The sequence below is a fragment of the Meles meles genome, chromosome 14, assembly GCF_922984935.1.
Source record: "Meles meles chromosome 14, mMelMel3.1 paternal haplotype, whole genome shotgun sequence".
In the NCBI taxonomy this organism is placed as follows: domain Eukaryota; kingdom Metazoa; phylum Chordata; class Mammalia; order Carnivora; family Mustelidae; genus Meles; species Meles meles.
Window position 1 is genome coordinate 2,709,854 of NC_060079.1, and position 23,488 is coordinate 2,733,341.

The 23,488-nt window shown below is 36.7% G+C and overlaps 1 protein-coding gene across 3 annotated transcripts in view; it reads left to right on the forward strand.

Moving 5' to 3' along the window:
• The window catches only part of PARP4 (poly(ADP-ribose) polymerase family member 4), a 143,741-nt gene that overhangs the window by 107,869 nt on the left and 12,384 nt on the right, over window positions 1–23,488 (forward strand). For all 3 annotated transcript variants that reach the window (XR_006814881.1, XM_045978057.1, XM_045978058.1), the window contains 2 exons: window positions 12,761–13,786; window positions 16,000–16,099. Coding sequence is in view for 2 of the 3 variants with exons in the window: in XM_045978057.1 (XP_045834013.1) it covers window positions 12,761–13,786; window positions 16,000–16,099 (1,126 nt within the window). In the remaining variant the exon portion in view is untranslated. The remainder of the gene's footprint in view (window positions 1–12,760; window positions 13,787–15,999; window positions 16,100–23,488) is intronic.

Consider the following 23,488-nt stretch of genomic DNA (forward strand, 5'->3'; position numbering starts at 1 on the left):
AGAAATAGAATTGGAAAATGTGATTCCCATAGAAACTGAAAGGCATATTCAAAACCAAAGGAACAAAACAGTGCTAATAAAACCCTTAGGTATCTGGGTTAGCAGAATAAAATTGCCAAAATTAAGAAATTTAGAATCTAAGGAATAATTTTGAGAGGAATTTTGGGAAAATTTAATATATGCAACATTTATTTCCTTGGATCCACTTTGAAGTTACTGTGTCAATTAAGAATATAAAAACACATTAGATATCCTTTGCTTACTTTGTTCAAAAATCATGATCTGAGATGGTAAATAACAACACGGCAACAACCAAACAAAACCATAAATGTTTCCTCAAATCCTTCATTCAGAATTTTTGTTTGTTTTATCTTACAGTTGTCTTTAAAGAAAGGAGAGAGGGATAATAACTTGAAAATCCTGTTTTTACTCTTTTTCTGAGTTCACTTCTCTAGTCACGTAGGTCACACTAGAGAGAAGAGAAATTGTAGCCTCCACAGAACAGATGGGTAGTGGCAGGGCTGGGAAAATGACTGTGTCCCAGCTGGCAGATAAAGAGGTAGGCAGCCTTTGGTGCACCTCCCCTGTTGTTTCAAGCCCCTCCTCTTTTGGCTGAAGCAAATTCCAGGGGATATAAAGAGCTGCACCTTTACTCTCCCTGCTCATTTTTCACTCTTCCCCTTTTGGGAGTCAGCCATTGAAGACTAGAACATTCCAAAACAACTCATATATGGGGGTAATTAAAAAGTTATGGCCCATACCCAAGGAAAGCCTCAGAAAAGATATAAGAGGACATTAAATTTATACTTCAGGCTGATCCTCACCCAGAGACAGCCTGCAACAATTAAGAAAGAAAAAAGATTAACAAAAATACAACAAACACTGGGGAAGAGAGAGAATCTCATATCCAGATTTACCACATTTATTAGATTCAGATACCTAGTGTTCAAGGGAAAAGAATCACAAGGCATACAAAAAAAACAGGAAAGTATGATCCCCCCCAAAATGAAACAACCAGAAACTGTCCCTGAAAAAGACAAAGTGGCAGATATATTAGACAAAGACTTTAAAACAGTGATCTAAAAGGTGCTCAGAGAACTAGAGGAAGATGAGGAGAAAGTCAAGAAAATGATGAATAGATGAAATGGAAATATCTGTGAAGAGACAGAAGAGTTAAAAAGAAACCAAAAAGAAATTCTGGAGCTAAAAAGTACAATACCTGAAATGAAAAATTCACTAGAGGGATTCAAAGGCAGATTTGAGCAGGCAGAAGAAAGAAGCAATGAACTTGGACTTCTGCTTCTTCAAGTGTCAGTATTATTATTAAAGTGTCAGTATTACCCAAAGCAATCTGTAGATTCAATGCAATCTCTATCAAAAGTTCAGCAATGTTATTGCAGAAATAGAAAAATCAGGGCACCTGGGTGGCTTGGTCGTTAAGTGTCTGCCTTCAGCCCAGGTCGTGGTCCCAGAATCCTGGGATCGAGCCCCACATTGGGCTCCCTGCTCAGCAGGGAGCCTGCTTCTCCCTCTCGCATTCCCCCTGCTTGTGTTCCCTCTCTCGCTGTGTCTCTGTCAAATAAATAAATAAAATCTTAAAAAAAAAAAAGAAATGGAAAAATCCACCATGGAATTCATATGGAATCTCAAGGTACTCCAAAATAGCCAAAACAATTTTGAAAAAGAATTGGAGGGCTCACACTTACTGATTTCAAAATTTACTCCAATGATAAGTAATCAAAGCAGTGTGATACTTGTATAAAGACAGACTTTTATAAACCAATAGAATAGAATAGTGAGTCCAGAAATAAACCCTAGCATATATGGTCAAGTGATTTTTGACAAACGTACCAAGATTATTCATTGGGGAAAGCATAAATGGTGCTGGAAATACTGAAGATCCACATGCAAAAGAATGATGTTGTATCCTTACCTATTATCATATACAGAAATTAACTCAAAATGAATCTATGACCTATATATAAGGCCTAAAACAATATAACTCCTAAAAGAAACATAGGACAAATCTTTACCCTTTGGGTTTAACAGTAATCTGTCAGGATGTGATACCAAAGGCAGAAGTAACAAAAGAAAAAAAAATAGAGGAATCAGACTTCATAAAAATTTAGGAAAATTTTGTACGTCAAAAGACACTAAAAAAAAAAAAAAAGATACTATCCACAGAATAAAAAGATAACCCACAGAATGGGAGAAAATTTTTGACAGAGATATACCTGATACGGGATTAATATCCAGAACATATACAACTCCTAAAACTCAATAACAACAAAGCAACCCAATTCAAAAATAGTGTAGCGGGTAGGCTCAATCAGTTGGGCGTCTGACTCTTGGTTTTGGCTCAGGTCATGATCTCATGTGTTGTGAGATCAAATCCTATGTCAGGCTCCATGCTCAGCAGGGAGTCCACTTGAAGATTCTTTCCCTCTGCCTCTTCCTCACTCTCTCTTTGTCTCTCTTAAATGAATAAATAAGTCTTTTTTTTAAAGATATTATTTTATTTTTATTTGACAGACAGAGATCACAAGTAGGCAGATCACCAGTAGGCAGAGAGTCAGGCAGAGAGAGAAAGGCTGAAGCAGGCTCCCTGCTGAGCAGAGAGCCCGATGCGGGGCTTGATTCCAGGACCCTGATATCATGACCTGAGCTGAAGACAGAGGCTTTTAACCCACTGAGCCACCCAGGCGCCCCAATAAATAAATCTTTAAAAACATTTTTAAGGGGCACCTGGGTGCCTCAGTGCGTTAAAGCCTCTGACTTCGGCTCAGGTCATGATCTCAAGGTCCTGGGATCGAGCCCCATGTCTGGCTCTCTGCAGAGCAGAGAGCCAGCTTCCTCCTCTTTCTCTGCCTGCCTCTCTGTCTACTTGTGATCTCTGTCAAATAAATAAATAAAATCTTTAAAAAAAAAACATTTTTAAAAATAGGGCACATGACTTGAGTAGACATTGGTCTTCCTCAAGAAGGAAGAAAATCTCAAATACACAACCTAAACTTACACCTAAAGGAGCTGGGAATGGAAGAGCAAACACAGCCTAAATCCAACAGGAAAAGGGAAATAATAAAGATTAGAGCAGAAATAAATGATGTAGAAATTTAAAAAAACCCAAATCAACAAAACTAGGAGCTGGTTCTTTGAAAGAGTTAACAACATTGACAAACCCCCAGCCAGACTTATCAAAAAAACAAAAAAAAAAAGAAAGAAAAAGAACCCAAATAAATAAAACCAAGAATGAAAAAAACAGGTTATAACCAACACCATAGAAATACAAACAATTATAAGAGAATATTATAAGCAATTACATACCAACATATAAGGCAATCTGGAAGAAATGAATAAATTCCTAGAAACATATAAACTACCAAATCTGAAACAGGAAGAAATAGAAAGTCTGAACAGACCCAAAACCAGCAAAGAAATGGAATTAGGACTCAAAAGTCTCCCAACAAACAAGGGTCCAGGGTCAGATGGCTTCCCAGGGGAATTCTACCAAACATTTATTTTTTTTAAAGATTTTATTTATTTATTTATTTATTTATTTATTTATTTGAGGGAAAGAGTAACAACCAGAAAGACTCTACCAAAAAATTGCTAGAGCTGATACAGGAATTCAACAAAGTTGCAAGATATAAAATCAACACACAGAAGTCTATTGCATTTCTATACACCAATAATGAAGTATCAGAAAGAGAAATCAAGGAATCGGTTCCATTTACAATTGCATCAAAAACCATAAGATAAGGGCGCCTGGGTGGCTCAGTGGTTTAAAGCCTCTGCCTTCAGCTCAGGTCATGATCCCAGGGTCTTGGGATCGAGCCCCACATCGGGCTCTCTGTTTCGCGGGAAGCCTGCTTTCTCCTCTCTCTCTGCCTGCTTGTGATCTCTGTCTGTCAAATAAATAAAATTAAAAAAAAAAAAAAAGATTCTCTCTCTCCCTCTGCCCTTCTCCACCGGCTCATGTTCACACATGCACTTTAAAAAAAAAAAAAAAAAAAAAAACCATAAGATACCTGGGGGAAAAAAACCTAACCAAGGGCGCCTGGGTGGCTCAGTGGGTTAAGCCGCTGCCTTCGGCTCAGGTCATGATCTCAGGGTCCTGGGATCGAGTCCTGCATCAGGCTCTCTGCTCAGCAGTGAGCCTGCTTCCCTCTCTCTCTCTCTGCCTGCCTCTCTGTCTACTTGTGATCTCTCTCTGTCAAATAAATAAATAAAATCTTTAAAAAAAAAAAAAAAAACCTAACAAAAGAGGTAGAAGATCTGTACTCTGAAAACTGTAGAACACTAATGAGACAAATTGAGGAAAACACAAAGAAATGGAAAAAACATTCCATGTTCATGGATTGGAAGAACAAATATTGTTAAAATGTCTATACTACCCAAAGCAATCTGCACATTCAATGCAATCCCTATCAAACTACCACCAACAGGAGGTGGATGGGGGGATGAGGTAACTGAGTGATGGGCATTAAGGAGGCCCCTCGATGTAGTGAGCACTGGGTGTTGTATGAAACTGATAAATCACTAAATTAGCTCTGAAACTGATAATACACTATATGCTAATTACATTGAATTAAAAGGGATGCCTGGGTGGCTCTGTCAGTTGAGCGTCCGCCTTCAACTCAGGTCATGATCCCGGGGTCCTGGGATCAAATCCTGCATCAGGCTCCTGCTCAGTGAGGGATGTGCTTCTTCCTCTTCCTCTCCCCTCCAGTCATGCTCTCTCTCTCTCTTACAAAGTAAATGAATAAAACTTAAAAAAAATCAAATAATAATATAAAAAAACTACCACGGCATTTTTCACAGAGCTGGAACAAACAATCCTAAATTTGTATGGAATCAGAAAAGACCCCAAATAGCTGAAGTAATGTTGAAAAAGAAAACCAAAGCTGGAGGCATCACAACTCCGGAGTTCAAGCTGTATTACAAAGCTATAATCATCAAGACAGAATGGTACTGGCACAAAAATAGACACATAGATCAATGGAACAGAATAGAGAGCCCAGAAATGTACCCTCAAATCTATGGTCAACTAACCTTTGACAAAGCAGGAAACAATATCCAATTTAAAAAAAGAGAAAAAAAAACAGTCTTTTCAACAAATGGTGTTGGGAAAACTGGACAGCCACATGTAGAAGAATGAAACTGGACCACATCTTACACCATACACACAAAAAAAATTTGAAATGGGTGAAATGAGGGAGAAATATGAGAGAAATCCATCAAAATCCTAGAGGAGAACACAGACAGCAACCTCTTTGACCTCAGGTGCAGAAACTTCTTACTAGAGATGTCTCCAGAGGCAAGAGAAACAAAAGCAAAAATTAATTATTGGGACTTCATCAAGATAAAGAGCTTTCCTTTTGCACAGCAAAGGAAACAATCAACAAAACTAAAAGCCTACAGAATGGGAGGATATATTTGCAAATGTCTTATCAGGTAAAGGGCTAATGTCCAAAATCTATAAGAAAAAAAAAAAAAAAACACCTTATCAAACTCAATACCCAAAAAGCAAATAATCCAACCAAGAAGTGGGCAGAAGACATGAACAGACATTTCTCCAAAGAAGACATAAAACAGACACATGAAAAAATGCTCCACATAACTTAGCATCAGGGAAACACAAATCAAAACCACGATGAGATACCACCTCATACCAGTCAGAATGGCTAAAATTAACAGCTCAGGAAACAACAGGTGTTGGCAAGGATGCAGAGAAAGGGGAACCCTCTTACATTGTTGATGGGAATGCAAACTGGTGCAACTACTCTGGAAAACAGTATGAAGCTGCCTCAAAAAGTTAAAAATAGAACTACTCAATGACCCAGCAACTGCACTACTAGGTATTTATGCAAAGGATACAAACAATGATTTGAAGGGGGCACCTGCACCCCAATGTTTATAGCAGCAATGTCCACAATAACCAAACTATGAAAAGAGCCCAGATGTCCATTGACAGATGAATAGATCACAAAGATCACACACACACACATACAAAGGAATATTACTCTGCCATCAAAAAGAATAAAATCTTGCCATTTGCAATGACATGGATGGGACTAGAGGGTATTACGCTAAATGAAATAAGTCAGTCAGAGAAAGACAAATACCATATGATTTCACTCATATGTGGAATTTAAGAAACAAAACAAATGAACATAGGGGATGGGAAGGAAAAATAAAGTAAGATAAAAATAAAGAGGGAGGCAAGCTGTAAGAGATACTGAACTCTAGGAAACAAATTGAGGGTTGCTGGAGGGGAGATGGGTGGGGGAGGGGTAGTATAATTGGGTGATGGGCATTAAGGAGAGCACTTGATGTAATGAACACTGGGAGTTATATGCAAATGATGAATCACTAAATTCTACCCCTGAAACTAATAATATCATATATGTTAACTAAATTAAATTTAAATAAAAAATTTTTAAAAAGGAATTCTGTATCAAATTTAGATGTAAGCCTTACCAATAGTTATAGAAATATTTAACACCATGACGTTATTTTTTTAGCTATTTTAATAATCTTCTATTTTCACTTTTGATAATTAAGCCTCTATAATTGCAATTGAGCCAGCTTTAAACCATCATTATACCATTATTTTTTATTACCAGAATGAAATTATTGAGACATATTTGTGTTAATGGTTATAATATAATTTAACAGATATATTTGAAAAAGAAAAAAAGGATGTCTGTCCTTACCACTTCTGTTCAATGTTGCATGGAAGACTGGTACCTAAAGCAAAAAAAAAAAAAAAAAATTGTAAGAAGAAGAAAATTTAAAAAAATTAAAAATATGTATATACACACACACACGTAAATACATATAAAGTATACATACTGGGAAAGAAGAAGTAGAGCTTTCTTTACTCATAAGCAACCTAATTGTCTCTGTAGAAAATCTTTTTTAAGATTTTTTATTTATTTATTTGACAGACAAAGATCACAAGTAAGCAGAGAGGCAGGCAGAGAGAGAGGAATGGAAGCAGGCTCCCTGCTGGGCATAGAGCCCCATGTGGTGCTCGATCCCAGGACCCTGGGATCATGACCTGAGCTGAAGGCAGAGGCTTTAACCCACTGAGCCACCCAGGTGCTGTAGAAAATCTTAAAGATTCTATGGAAGGACTAGTAGAATTAGTAAGTAAGTGCATTTGACAAGGTTATAGGATGCAAGGTCAATGTAAGAAACCAGGGGCACCTGGATGGCTCAGTGGGTTGGGCCTCTGCCTTTGGCTTAGGTCATGATCTCAGAGTCCAGGGATTGAGCTCCATATCAGGCTCCTTGCTCAGCGGGGATCCTCCTTCTCCCTCTCTCTCTGCCTGCCTTTCTGCCTACTTGTGATCTCTCTCGCGCGCGTGCGCGCTCTCTCTGTGTCAAATAAATAAATCCTTTTAAAAAATGTAAGAAATCAACTTAATTTCTGTATGCTGGCAACAATTAAAAATTGGTATTTAAAAAACAATACCACTTATAATACCATAGAAAATACAAAATATGTAGAATCAAATTTGACAAAATAAGCAGGACCTGTACACTGAAAATTACACAATATTGCTGAGAAAATTGCAATTGAAGAAGACCTAAATAAATGTTCTTGGATTAAAGTCGTTTAATCTGATTCTCCTCAGATTAATCTGTAGATTCAGTTCAATCCAACTCAAAGTCCCAGCAAGTTTTTTGTTTAGAAATTGACACACTGATTCTAAATTGTATATGTTAGCCAAAACAACTTTGAAAAAGAAGAAAAGTTTGGAGGTCTTACACTGTCTGATTTTAAGACTTTATATAAGGCTACAGTAATTAGGAGAGTGTGATAGTTGTGTAAAATAGACATCTGCACCATGAGAACACCACTGAAACATGTAACAGTTGGAATAGAGTAGAAAGTCTAGAAATATATCCACATATACAGGGTCAATGGTTTTTCTACAGAGGTGTCAAGGCAATTCATTGTGGAAAGGATGATCTTTTCAACAAATGGTTCTGGAGCAATTGGATGGCCATTTGCCAAACAAATAAACAAAAATGAACCTCTGTCCTTAGCTCACACCATGTGCAAAGATTGATTGGGAATATAGACTTGAATATAACAACTGAAACTAGAATATCTGGAAGAAAACATAGGAGAAAATGTTAATGAATTTGGGTTGACAGAGGTTTTTTAAATTAAAAAAACCATAAAAAATTGATGAGGGGCGCTTGGGTGGCTCAGTCATTAGGTGGCTGCCTTTGGCTCAGGTAATGGTCTCAGGGTCCTGGGATTGAGCCCCACATCGGGCTCCCTGCTCTGCGTTGGAGGGAGTCTGCTTCTCTGTCCCACTCCCTCTGCTGGTGCTTGTTCTTACTCTCCCTCTCTCTCTCTCAAATAAATAAATAAAATCTTAAAAAATTGATAAATTGGGGTCGCCTGGGTGGCTCAGTGGGTTGGGCCTTCACCTTTGGCTCAGGTCATGATCCCAGAGTCTTGGGATCAAGCCCCACATCGTGCTCTCTGCTCAGTGGGGAGTCTGCTTCCCCCTCCCTCTCTGCCTGCCTCTCTGCCTACTTGTGATCGCTCTCTCTCTGTCAAATAAATAAATCTTTTTAAAAAATTGATGAATTGGACTTCATTAATTCCAAAAACTTTTGCTCTTTAGAAGACACCATTAAACAAATGAATGCACCAGCCACATTTGTGAGAAAATATTCATAAAACATATCTGACAAAGTCATCTAAAATATATAAAACAATCTTACAATTCAGTAATGAGAAAATCCAATAAAATAATGAGCAGATTTGAGAAAAGACACTTCACCAAAGAAGTTATACAGGAAAGATGCTCAAAATCATCAGTCACATGAGAATATGCAAATTGGAGGCCCAGTGAGATACTTTCACACAGCCACTAGAATGGCGTAAAGGGGACTGAGAGTACTACATGTGGTGAGGATGTGGAACAACGGTTACTCTCATGCACTGCTGGTAGAAGTGCAAAATGGCACAACCATTTTAGAAACTTTTTGACAGTTTCTTTAAAAATATACACCTACCATTTGACTCAGCCAAATGAAATGAAGGTGTATGTTCAAAGATTTCTGCATGAGTATTCATTGTGGCTTTTTTTTTAAATTTTATTTATTTATTTGACATAGAGAGAGAGATCACAAGTAGACAGGGAAGCAGGCAGAGAGAGAGAGGGGGAAGCAGGCTCCCTGCTGAGCAGAGAGCCCAATGTGGGGCTTGATCCCAGGACCCTGAGATCATGACCTGAGCTGAAGGCAGAGGCTTTAACCCACTGAGCCACCCAGGTGCCCCCTCATTGTGGCTTTTATTTGTAGTAGCCAGAAGTTGGAAACAACCATCAGGAGATGAATAAGCAAACCTTGATAGAGCCCTATGATGGATACATGCAAGCTCATGTATCAGACCAGTTATGCTGAGTAGAAGAAGTGAAACAAAGAAGAATAGAAATTGTTTGATTCCATTGATACAAAACACTTGTAAATCAATATATAGTTATTGAAATAAATAACTGGTTATTTATTTCAATAAATAAATATTGATTGATACAAAACACTTGTAAATCAATATATAGTTATTGAAATAAATAACTGGTTATTTATTTCAATAAATAAATATTTATTTATTGAAATAAATATTTATTTCAATAAATAAATAACTGGTTGGCTGGGAACTGTGAGGGGAAGAATGAGATGAATTACAAAGGGCACAGGAATATCTTGAGAGTGATGGTTATGTTCATTCTCTTCACTATGATAATGGCTTCATGATGTATACTTATGTCAGAACTCACCAAATTATACACTTTATTTTTTTTAAGATTTTATTTATTTATTTGACAGAAAGAGGACAAGTAGGCAGAGCAGCAGGCAGAGGAAGGAGAAGCAGGCTCTCTGCTGAGCAAGGAGCCCCATGTGGGGCTTGATCCCAAGACCCCAGGATCATGAGCTGAACCAAAGGCAGCTGCTTAGCCAAGTGAGCCACCTAGGTTCCCCTTCTTATTTTTTAAATTAAACTCTACCTCCAGTGTAGGGCTCCACCACAACCCTGAGATCAGAAATCACATGCTGTACTGACTGAGCCAACTAGGTGACCCTCAAATTATGCACTTAAAATGTGCAATTTATTGCACATCAATTATACCTAAGAAAATCTATTCTGAAAATTTTAATTAACTCTAGCCAAACTGCCCTCTTTGTAGGTTATGTCAATTACACTCCCATCGGTAGCATGTGAGAGTCTTACTCTGTCCGTGTTTAACCCAGTTTATCATTCAAATGTTTGATCTTTGCAAATTGGGCAGATATTTTAATTTTCATTTCTTTGTGAATGAAGATAGCATGTTTTCATATTCTTGAGAGCTCTAAGTATCTTCTATGTGTTATCTATTAATGTTTTTTTACCTTTATTATTGTGATGTTAGTCATTTTTTTCTTTTCCCTTCTTAACAGATTTTATTTATTTGACAGAGAGAGAGAGAGAGAGCACAAGCAGGGGGAGTGGCAGGGAGAGGGAGAAGGAGAGGGAGAAATAGGCTTCTCTGCAGAGCAGGGAGCCTGATGTGTGGCTCCATCCCAGGACCCTGGGATCATGACCTTAGCCAAAGGCAGTCGCTTAACCAACTGAGCCTCCCAGGCACCCTAGTCATTTTCTTATTTATTTCAGGAAAAATACATACTAGGGAAATTAGCTGTTTTTACTTTGAGCTGCACAGATTTGTATCCAGTTTGCTATTTGTATTTTGATGTCATTCATCATCTTTTTGTCATGCAGATTTCTTAATTCAGGCAAATTTTTTGATCTTTGGGTTTCTCGTTTTTGTTTTATATTGTTTTATTTTATTATCATTCTTAGAAATATCTTTCCTATTCAGAGGCTATGCTTCCTAAAGGTTTTTTCTTATTTTTTTAAATAGTTTTATGGTTTCTTGTTTACCTTTAATTTTTGATCCAATTGGAATCTATCCTGGTATAAGATAGGAAGTATGGGACTAACTTTATTCTTTTCCAGATAGCTACCCACTTTCCCCAACACCAGTTATTGGATAATTCTTTTTCCTCCCATTGACTTAAAATGTCATCTTTGTCATCTACTAAATTCCCATGTATTTTAGGATCTATTGCTGGACCATCTATTCTGTTCCATTGATGTGTCTAATTATTGCAATTTTATAAAATACTTTAATAACTAATAGGTCTAGTATATCACTATTATTTTCTTTTTCTGTTTGCTTATCTAATTAAGAGAAACTTACCCAGAAAAACATTGTTTTTAAATATTATTTTCAAATATGTGTTTTGTAATATGTTCTGCAGTGTAATTATTTAAATGTATACTGGAAATGACTGAGTTGGGAAAGAACTACTCTTTTTTTTAAAATAGCTGATTTTAAAAAATAATAATAAAAGAGGGGCACCTGGGTGGCTCAGTGGGTTAAGCCTCTGCCTTCAGCTCAGGTCATGATCTCAGGGTCCTGGGATCGAGCCCTGCGTCGGGCTCTCTGCTCAGCAGGGAGCCTGCTTCCTCCTCTCTCTCTGCCTGCCTCCCTGCCTGCTTGTGATCTCTCTGTCAAATAAGTTAATCTTTAAAATAATAATAATAATAAAATAAAAACCTGATTTACATTGGTAAAATTATAGGCTAATTATTTTTTTAATTTTTTAAAAGATTTTATTTATTTATTTGACAGACAAATCACAAGTAGGCAGAGAGGCAGGAAGAGAGAGAGAGAGAGGGAAGCAGGTGCCCCGCTGAGCAGAGAGCCTGATGTGGGGCTTGATCCCAGGACCCTGAGATCATGACCTGAGCCAAAAGGCAGAGGCTTTAACCCACTGAGCCACCCAGGCGCCCCTAATTATTTTTTTAAAAGATTTTACTTTTAAGCTGTCTATGCTCCCAACATAGGGCTCAGATTTATAACTCTGTGATCAAGAGTCACATACTCTACCCACTCAGCCAGCCAGGTGCTGTCAGGCTGCTTACTTCCAAAATATCTCAAAGACTTGTAATTCATATAAAACTGGATTTTATTTACTTTTTTTTTTATAATCAGATTAGTTTAATTTTGCATTTATTTACTTGCAACTTTTTAAGATAAAGCTTTTGAAATTTTTTTTTTATTTATTTATTTGACAAACAGAGATGACGAGTAGGCAGAGAGGCAGGCAGAGAGAGGGGGGGAAGAAGGCTCCCCACTGAGCATGGAGCCTGATGTGGGGCTCGATCCCAGGACCCTGGGATCATGACCTGAGCCAAAGGCAGAGGCTTTAACCCACTGAGACACCCAGGCGCCCCAAGCTTTTGAAATTTTTTATCAGTAGTCACATTTCCTTAATATTGCTGTAAAGCAGAATAAAAGACTAGAATAATTTATTTCAAATTATCAGCTTATTTTGGGGCTAATTTACACACTATGATACTGCTAATTATAAAATTTGGAACAGGACACTTCTATGGTCCTGCGTTTCCTCTTGTATCAAATGAGGGCTATTAGAAGTTTCAAATGCTAAAAACAAAGAGAAACTAAGAACTTTGATGTGTTTATTACTGCTGTTCTCTCCAAACTCAGATTTGTATCTATATAACAAGGGCATTGTATTTAAATTATCTTGTATATCTCCAATTTTTTCAATGCTCTACGATAAGCAATTTCTTGTCTACTCTGAAGTCAATTCTAGGAAGTATGTTTGATTGTTCATTTTATTTTGTGTTTTCCCTTACTTTATATTTTTCCCTCTTCGACAGCCTCTTTCAGCATTCTTTGAGTGGAATGAAGAACTGCAACAACCACATTTGACTAACAGAAAGTTTAGATTATATCATCTGGAAGATTCTGAAGATTCTGAAGATTTTGAAGATAGTTCCCAACTATCAGAAAAACTTTTAACACTCAATTTTGAATGTGAAGATGTGGAAAAGCTATTGGGTTTAAGTCAGATGGATTTATTTAAACAACCAGTATGTAGAGATGCCCCTTTCCCAAACCTGGTTAGTTGCAGCATTTCTGCTGCCCCTGGTTCAGCACTTTTGGGAGATGAGCCCTTTGAAGGTGCTTGTGTCCTCCATCGTCCCCACTTACAACCTAAGACGTTTGCTAGGAGTCTCAAAGAGTTTGGTCCATCTAAGAATGACCAAGACCTTCAAGCTGACCATTTGGGTGACATTACCCCTCTGTCATATACCCCTTACACACTACCTCCCCCACGTCTTAAATCCTTTGCTTTTTGTGCTCGTGAAGGTGTCTCATTTAACTCCAGTGAAGTTAATCTACCTGAAACTTACCAAGGCCATAAGACCGACAATTCTAACATTTTCTCTGAGTTGGACTCTCCTGTGCAGCCAAATATTCATTTGTCTCCTCGTGGACTTAATTTTGCTGGTCCATCCAGAGGGCTTGCAGTTCATTCCCTTTCTTGTTCTCCTCTTTATTTTCAAAATTCTGCAGTTCCTTTCAGCGCCAGTTACAAGCCACCAGCAGATCTGTTTGCTAACACTGAACTGGAGGCTTCTTTCTGTACAGCTCTTTCTGGCCGAACTTCATTATCTGCTTCAAGTAATGGAAGTTTTTCTGAAACAGAAAATAATGGAACACCAGAATTTCTGGCAAATTATTTTCTTCAAGAAGTGACAATATCTAAAAAAAAAAAAAAAGAAGTGACAATATCTGAGATAACAGGAAGTGATTTTAGTGCAAGCTTCCAGGCACAAAAAGATGAACAGAGCTGGATGAATATTGTGCCTTGGACTGAACTCTTCAGTCTACAAACTGAGGTATTAGTCTTATTTACCCTTAGGTCTATGGTTAATTAGCTTCATAGTTCAGAACAGAGCTACTCAAAGTAGCTGCTCGTTGAAATACTTACCAGTGCATTAGGGAGGAAAGTAACTAGTAGAAGAATGTAAATCAACACACTGCTTCCTTCATTGAGAAAATCTTGCTTAAAAGAAGTCATTGAATAATATAGTGTGCTTGATGATGGTATTTATCTATTTTTAATTGTTAGGCCAGAATGTCATGCACGTGAATGTTAATATTCCTCAGCTGAAAATTAGTATCCCTGAGTGGGTCATGGGGTAACACCTTGATTTGCTAGTTTCTAGAACAGATAGATGAATTACAATTATGTAAACTTCCCTTGTGAAGTAAAGAACAAGTGTTGTAAGTATACTCTGATGGTTTTCACATATGGTCTTGGGAATATTACTCAACATGTTAGACTGTGTTAGAGCTTATCATTCCATTTGTGAAGCTAGTAAACACTCAATAAATATAGTTCCTTCACTGGTACTAAGACCCAGTCACACATGTATAATTATATGTTTTAATGTAAAGTAGTTTAGTGAAGCAGAAAAGTAATTTGATTTAGTGTGAGACTAAATTTGAGCCTTAGTCCTACTTCTTTGTGATTTAACGCAAGTCAAATAACCTTTCTGAGTCTTAGTTTCTTCACCCATATACTGGGGATAATAATAGTGTCTGCCTCTTAGAGTGGCTTTGGGTTTAAATGAGATAATAAGAGCTGTCCAGCTTTTTTTTTTTTTTAAACCTGAAAGAACGTACATGAAAACAGTGTTGGAAACAGTATAGCAGATACTGCCATTTATGGGCCCTGGAGCCAGACTATCGGGACTTAAATTGTGCCTCTGCTGCTTATTAGCTGTGTGACTTTGAACAAGTTGCTTAACTTCTCTGTGCCTCAAGTATTCTCATCTGAAAAGTAGTTCTCATCTGCAAAAGGTATAGTAATAGCCTCCAGACAAGTGGCTAAACAGATTAAAAAAAACAACAACTGGCACCTAGAACTAGTTCATCACTAGTTAGCATATATCATTGCTGTTATTTTTTTCAAATTATTGCTGTCGAGTCTGTGCATCTGCCTATGACCTCAGCCTCCTTTCTGCTCCCTGGATTAGTACCCCTGAGACCTGGAGTTGATCTACTTCAAGTTCAAGATCCCCATGTTCAGGTTTACAACTACCTCATAATATGTAAGAAACATCTGCCCTAAAAGTTAGCTGAGGTGGGCAGAGGACAGTGAGAATAAGTAAGATAGTTTTAAAGCACATATTCACGATAACAATTTTATATTTAGTTTAAAAAATGTCGTTTTCACATTAGACATCATAAAGACACATTTTTAATGTTGATCAAAAGGAATCATGCTACTTAAAAGTCTGAGAAACATCACAATTACATTTTCAGTGTATTTTTTCTGAAATGCCTGTAGCTTATGGCACTGCCCCAAACTGCCTGTTCTGCTGAGGTGCTTGCTCAGCACATCTTCTTTCTGCAATCATGTCACCTTCAATGAAGTCTCACTTTCCCTACAGTCTTTTATTTGCATTTACATATGTCAGCCAAATCCTGTCCTTTTGCACTTGGCATTTTAATTAAAGTTTTGTTACCATGAAAAAGAAAAGTTTGAGAAACATCAGTTCAAAGCATTACTAGAAGAAAAAAATGCATAACGCCATTTTTTAAAATTCTTACACATGAGCCGCTTTCCATACTTTTTTTTTAAGATTTTTATTTATTTATTTGACAGAGAGAGAGAGATCACAAGTAGGTAGAGAGACAGGTAGAGAGACAGCAGAGAGAGAAGGTAAGCAGGCTCCCCACTGAGCAGAGAGCCCGATGTGGGACTCGATCCCAGGACCCTGGGATCATGACCTGAGTCGAAGGCAGAGGCTTAACCCCTGAGCCACCCAGGCGCCCTGCTTTCCAGAATTTTTATAAGTGCCACCTGGTACATAACATCCATAGTATTTTTGAGATTCCCAACAATACTGTGTCACTAGTACATGAAGAATTTCAATTTTAAGAATAATAAAAATAGTAATTTAAAAATTTTGATAATAAAAATTTTAGAAATGTCTTAAACTGAATTGAAATAATTGGAAACATATTATTTATTATATTACATTCTTATGTATGTGAATCAGTTTTAGTACTGTGGCTTAAATTTGTTTTTTTTATTTCATAGGATGGCTTCTGGAAACTTACACCAGAACTGGGATTTATATTAAACCTTAATACAATTATTTTAAACAGCTTTCTTGAACAAAAAGGCATTCGCTCTCTGGGTAAGTCACCATTTTTCTATTAATTAAATGGCATGCTCTTAATTGTTAAATTTTGTTGTAAACTAGTGTACTATTATGATAATTATATGTTACATATGATTGGAATTATGTTTGTTAACCATCAAAGAAAACAGAGGACTAGTTTCTAGTCATATCTTCACCATTAATTAGGCTTTGCCTAATTAATTAGCATAAGTAGCAGTAACTTCTGTTTTAAAAACTACAAAATTTCAGTAGCTTAACATAAAGATTATTTTCTTGCCCATATCACAGTCAAATAGTGGTCAGCAGGAAATTCCCCTCCAGGTTGTCATTTAGGGACCCAGGCTCCTTCCATATTGTGGCTCTACCATTATCAAAAGTGTCTTTAAAATTACTCTAGTGAAAAGAAAAGAAGAAAATTGCTCTGGCATCACCTACCTGGTAGATAGGAGAAAGAGAAAATGTGGCAGGATCAAGTCACAGAACTCCACCCAGATACAAGAAGGCTGGGAAATGTACTTTAGCTTTGTGTTAAAAGAAAACAGCTTTAATGAGCATTTAGTCAGTCTCTGCCAGAGCAAGTTCACCCTCTGTGGACCTGTTTCTTGTCATGATAATGAAGAGGATAGATGAGCAATTGGTTTAAAGGTGAAATGCTAGGAGCGCCTGGGTGGCTCAGTGGGTTAAGCCTCTGCCTTCAGCTCAGGTCATGATCTCAGGGTCCTGGGATCGAGCCCCATGTCGGGCTCTCTGCTCAGCAGGGAGCCTGCTTCCCCCTCCCTCTCTGCCTGCCTCTCTGCCTACTTGTGATCTCTCTCTACTTGTGATCTATTTATTAAATAAATAAATAAAAGGTCAAATGCTGGCTCTAAGTTAAGAGATTTTTTAAATAAAATAAACATTATTAAACAACTAGTCAGTATTCATTGAACAGCAAGGTCTAACTACCCACAAAATGTCAGGGTTTTCATACTCAGGCTTATTCCATGGTTAGCAGTTCTTTGTCTGTTTGACCTGCACTACACTAAAAAGAAATGATGAATATCTGCATAAGGAGAATTCTAGTTCCTGGAATGATAAAGGGGATTGTATCAGACTAACTCTCCTACCAAAAACACTTTTTAACCCCAGACAAAATATTTTAAAACCACTCTTTTAAGGCCTAGAATACAATAAAAGACAGGCAGAAACCAAAGGATACAAAATCCCTGAAAAGTGGAAGAAAATGAAATGAGCTCCACATTTATCCAGCTGTTGTTTTGCCCAAAAGTACTTCTCAGTTCATGAGGCACAGGAGAGGTTGAACTGAAACAGAAAGTCTTAATGGGATAATGATATTGGCATCAGAGTTCAAGGCTGCCAGAGTGGCTGGAAATTAAGGGTGCAAATCCTAGAAAGGAGTGAGCCATGGAGCAGGGACCTCTGAAATCTGTATACAAATTCCCTCACATCTTGGTTCTCCCTAACCCATATATACACCGAGGGTGTGACTTTAAGGAATCCAGAAAAAAGCAACAAATAGAAAGGAAACGTGTAGAGCAGAGATTTCAGCTGCTGCCAAGTGTTGGGGAGACAGAGTTTGGCATTTGAATTATAGCAAATTAGAATTTATAAAAATCTCAAGTTTTCCACTAAAACCCAAACAATATCAAAAGGACCATAAATCATGATCAAAGACTTCCACAGGATGAAGGAAAAATACAAAATAGGCTCTAACAAAACCTAAAACAAAGCTTTCAAAGGATATACCAAAACAAAACTCAGCACGTTTTAGAATAAGATAGTATAATCCAGAGTCTCCACAATTTTCAAGGTACAATCTAGAATGAAAATTTAATAATATACAAAGAAGCAAAAAAATATGACTTAAAATCTAGGGGAAATGGCCTAAAGATGCTGACCTACAGATGCCCCTTGTGTTGAAATTAGCAGACAGGATTTAAAACTGCTATTAAAAATACAGTAAAGGATTTATCAGAAAAGAAGAACAGAAGGGGTGAACAAATGGGAGGAGCTCAGCAAATAGATGGAAACTGTAAAAATCAAATGAAAACCCTAGAACTGGAAATTACAATATCTTCAATGGAAGCGTCATTGGATGGGCTTAGTAGCAGAATGTACAAAACAAAGAAATCGTGTAACTTAAATTATAATAATATAAAGTGGTAATAAAAATTATCCAAACTGAAGCATAGAAAAAAAATAGAATGAAAAAAGAAGAGAACCAGGACATGTGGAGTGATACCAAAAGATTTACATTTGTATAATTGGGATCCCAGAAGGAATGAGAGTAGATAGGAAAATGTTTGAATAAATAATAACTGAATTTTTTCTTAAATTGTTGAAAGACATCAACGTCTAGATCTGAGACACTCAGCAGAACTTCAGGAAGGATAAATACAATTAGAACCACATTTAAGTAAACCAGAATCAAACTGCTGAAAATCACAGATAAATCTTAAAACAAACGGAAAACAAGGACACATTAGAGTCAGGAGAACATCTATAAGAATTTTAAATTATCCCACATCAGAAATAATGGAAGCTAGGAGTACCCAGCTGGCTCAGTTGGTTGAGTGGCTACCTTCAGCTCAGGTTCCTGGGATAGAGCCCCATGTCCAGCTCTCTGCTCAGCAAGGAGCCTGCTTCTTCCTCTCCCTCTGCCCTGCTCCACCTGCTTTTCCCCCTCTCTCTCTCTCAAATAAATAATAAAATCTTTAAAAAAAAAAAAAAGGAAGAAAGAATGGAAGCTAAAAGATAATGGAATAATATATTTAAAGTGATGAAAGAAAAAAGCCCTACAAACTAAGAACTCTATATTCAGCAGAAAAGAGCCTTTAAAAATAAAGGAGAGGGATGCCTGCACGGCTCAGTCAATTAAGCATCTGCCTTCAGCTCAGGTGGTAATCCTGGAGTCCTAGGATCATGACCTGAGCCGAGGACAGATGCTTAACCAACTGAGCCACCCAGGTACCCCAAATGAGAGAATTCTTAAAAGATCAAAATAAATGGAGAAGATTTTTAAGGTAATGGGTTTAGAAAACTAAAAATGTGAAGATGTTGGTTCTCCCCAGTTGATCTATAGATTCAGTGTTGTGAATACATGCCCACAAATTTGATAATCTAGATAAAATGGACCAATTCCTTGAAAGACAGTATCTGCCAAAACTCACAAAAGAATAGACCTGTATCTATTAAAGAAATTGAATCAATAGTTAATAAACTTCCAAAACATAAAACATCAGGCCCAGTGAGTTCACTGGTGAATTCTACCAAACATTTAAGGAAGGAATTATACCAAAGCTCTATAATGTCTTTCAGAAGTAGAGAAGCAGAGAGAATAATTCCTAACTCATTCTATAAGGGCAACATTACCCTAATACCAAAACCAGACAAAGTCATTACAAGAGAAGAAAACTACGAACCATTATCCCTCATAACATAGACGCAAAAATCCTCAACAAAATATTAGGAACTTGAATCCAAAAAAGTATAAAAAGACCATACATCACGACCAAGTGGGATTTATCACAGGTATACAAGTCTGGTTCAACATTAGGAAATCAATTAATGTGATCCAGTATATCAACAAACTAAGAATGAAAAATCACATGATCATATCAATAGATTAAGAAAAAAGCATTTGCGAAGATCCAACACTCATACATGCTAAAAACTCTCAGTAAACAATGAATAGAGGAGAATCTCTTCAACTTAATAAAGACTATTAAAAAAAACTATAGCTAATATTATACTTACTGGTGAGAAACTAGAAGCTTTTACATGAAGATCAGGTACAAGGCAAAGATTGCCCCTCTCTCCACTCATTTTTAATATTGTACTGGAAGTCCTTGCTAATGCAGTAAGGCAAGAAAAGGAAGTAAAAGATATATAGACCAGGAAGGAAGAAATTAAAATTTTCTTTGTTTAGAGATGATATAAATGTCTATGTTGAAAATTCAAAAGAATCAACAAAAAACCCTTCAAACTTAACTGAAATTAAAATAAAAACTTTAAAAAGGTTTTAATAAGATTTGCAGATGAAGTAAAAGAAAAAATTCTTGAAACTAGTGAACAATTATACCAAGGTTACAGGATACAGGTTAATATAAAAAAGCCAATTGCTTTCCTATATTCTAACAAGGAACAAATGGAATTTGAAATTAAAAACACAATATTCTTTATATTAGCACTCTCAAAAATGAAACACGTAGGTGTAAATATAACAAAATATGTATAAGAGCCATATGAAGAAAACAACAAATCTGATCAAAGAAAAGCTAAATAAATGGATTGATGTTCCATGTGCATAAATAGGAAAACTCAGTATTGTCAAGATTGAGCTACAGATTCAATGGAATACCAATCAAAATCCCAGCAAGTTATTTTATAGATATGGACAAATTGATTCCCAAATTTTATGGAGAGGCAAATGACCTCAACTAGCCAAAACAATATGGAAGAAGAAAGTTGGAGGACTGATGCTATGCAACTTCAAGATTTTTTTTTTAAAGATTTTATTTATTTATTTATTTATTATTTGAGATTGAGAGAGAGCTTGAGAGGAGAGAGGTCAGCAGGAGAAGCAGACTTCCTGCCGGGAAGCCTGATGTGGGACTCAATCCCAGGACTCCAGGATCATGACCTGAGCTTAAGGCAGTCGCTTAACCAACTGAGCCACACAGGCGCCCACAACTTCAAGACTTACTATAAAGTTACAGTAATCAAGAGAGTGTGGTATTGATAACAATATAGACAAATAGGTCAAAGGGACAGAAGAGCCCAGAAGGAGATTCACTGCGATTCTAGGGGACATTTTTATACAAACTGACAAACTGATTTTAGAATTTATATGAAAATGCAAAACCCTTAGAATTATCAAGATAATCTTGTGGTAGAAGAAGACAGTAGAAGTGCACAAATGTAAGACTAGCCAGTATGATATTGACATAAAAATAGATAAGTAGACTAATGGAACCCAATAGAAAGTCCAGATAGAGACCTGCATATTTAGTCCATTGATTTTCTTCAAAGAAACCAATGAAATTAATGGGAAAGGAAGACTTTTCAAAACTGATCTTAGAAAAATTGGATTTTCAAATGGAAGGAAAAGAACCTCAACCCTTCCTTCATGCCATACTCAAAAATTCATTTGAGGGGCACCTGGGTGGCTTATTTAGTTAAGCATCTACCTTCAGCTCAGGTCATGATCCCAGGGTCCTGGAATCAAGCGCCAAGTCAGGCTCCCTGCTCAGCGAGGGGCCTGCTTCTCCTTCTCCCTCTGTCTGCTGCTCCCCCCGCTTGTTCTCTCTCTCTCCCTCTTTCTCTCTCTCTCTCTGTCAAATAAACAAATAAAATATTTTTTAAAAATTAATTTGAGATGGAACATAGACCTAAATGTAGAACTATAATACTCCTAGAGGATATAAGAAAACTGGAAAATTTACAAATATGTGGAGGTTAAACAACATGTTACTGAACAAAGAAGAAATCAAAAGAGAAATTAAAAAAATACTTGAGTGAATGAAAATGGAAATATAGTATACCAAAACATGGGCTGTGGCAGAAGTAACTCAAAGGAGGAAGTTTATAGCAATAAACGAAAGATCTCCACTAAATAACCTAACCTTACACTGCAAGGAACTAGGAATAGTGATGTACTACTTCATACCCATTAGGGTGGTTATAATTTTTTAAAAATGGTGAAAAAATAGAGTTTTCAATCAGTGATGATTAAAAAATGATGGTGAAAAGATAGACTTTTCAGTCAGTGATGATAGGACAATCAGACAATAAGGGAAAAAGTACAGTTTGAACCTTTCCCTCATACCATACTTCAAAAATTGAAGACTTAAGTGTGAAAGACAAAAATAACGCTTTTGGAAGAAAATACTGGAAAAAATCTTTATGATTTTAGGATGAGAAAGATTTTGTTTGTTTTTACCTTTTTTTTAATTAATTAATTTTTTAAAAAAATATTTTATTTATTTGACAGAGAGAAATCATAACTAGGCAGAGAGGAAGGCAGAGAGAGAGGAGGAAGCAGGCTCCCCCGCAGAGCAGAGAGCCCGATGCAGGGCTCGATCCCAGGACCCTGGGATCATGACCTGAGCTGAAGGCAGAGGCTTTAACCCACTGAGCCACTCAGGCGCCCCCTTTACTTCTTATTTTGAAGTAATTTTATACTTGCAGAAAAGTTGCAAATACTGTACAAAGAATTCTCATATATTCTGTACCTAAAAGATGTTAACATTTTGAAGTATTTGATTTATCAGAGAGGAATTTCTTAATGCAAGAAAAGCACAAGTCATAAAGGAAAAGATAAATACACAACATCAGCAATATTTCTTCATTAAAAATAAATAAAATATAAAATGTGAAAAAGATCTACTATAAGGATACTAGGATAAAGGCACATATAAACAATAAATAAACAAAGTACAAAACTTGTGGAAGAACTGAGTGATGAACACAAAAGTCAGCATGGTGGTAGTTTCTAAAAGGGAGCGTAATACTCTCTAGGTCCACTCATATTGTCTTAAATGGCCCAATCTCATCTTTTAATGGCTGTGTAATATTCCGTTGTGTTCTACTTTCTCCTTATCCATTTGTCTATTTTATTATTTTTTTTATTATGTTATGTTAGTCAAATATCATATGATTCCACTTATATGGAACCTAAAAATGAATAAAAGAAAAGCAGAATGAGACCTACAAATACAAACAAACCGATAGTTACCAAAGGAGGGGTGGGGCTGAGTAAAATGGATGAAGGGGAGGGGGAGATATAGCTCTTCACTTACAGAAAGAGTAAGTCATGGGAATAAAAAAACAGAACATAAGGAATACAGTCAATGATATTATAATAGCGATGTAGTAGGACAGATGGTAGCTACATCTGTGGTGTACATAGCATAATATGTAAATTTGTCAAATCACTAAGTTTTGTAGCTGAAACTAATGTAACATTGTGGATCATCTATACTCAAATAAGAAAATAGAAATAAATAGGCTTATTCAAAAAATAAATAAAAGGGAGCAGGAAAGAATATAATTGGGACACAGCTCACAGACACTTTCAAGCTAATGATCATACTCTGTTTCTTAAAATGGATAGTTGGATACCACCTCATACACATTAGGATGACTACTATTAAAAAAAATAGAAAATAGGGCGCCTGGGTGGCTCAGTGGTTTAAAGCCTCTGCCTTCGGCTCGGGTCGTGATCCCAGGTCCTAGGATAGAGTCCCACATTGGGCTCTCTGCTCAGCGGGGAGCCTGCTTCTCTGTCTCTCTCTGCCTGCCTCTCTGCCTACTTGTGATCTCTGTCTGTCAAATAAATAAATAAAATATTTTTAAAAAATAGAAAATAAGTATTGGGGAGAATGTGGAGAAATTGGAACCCTG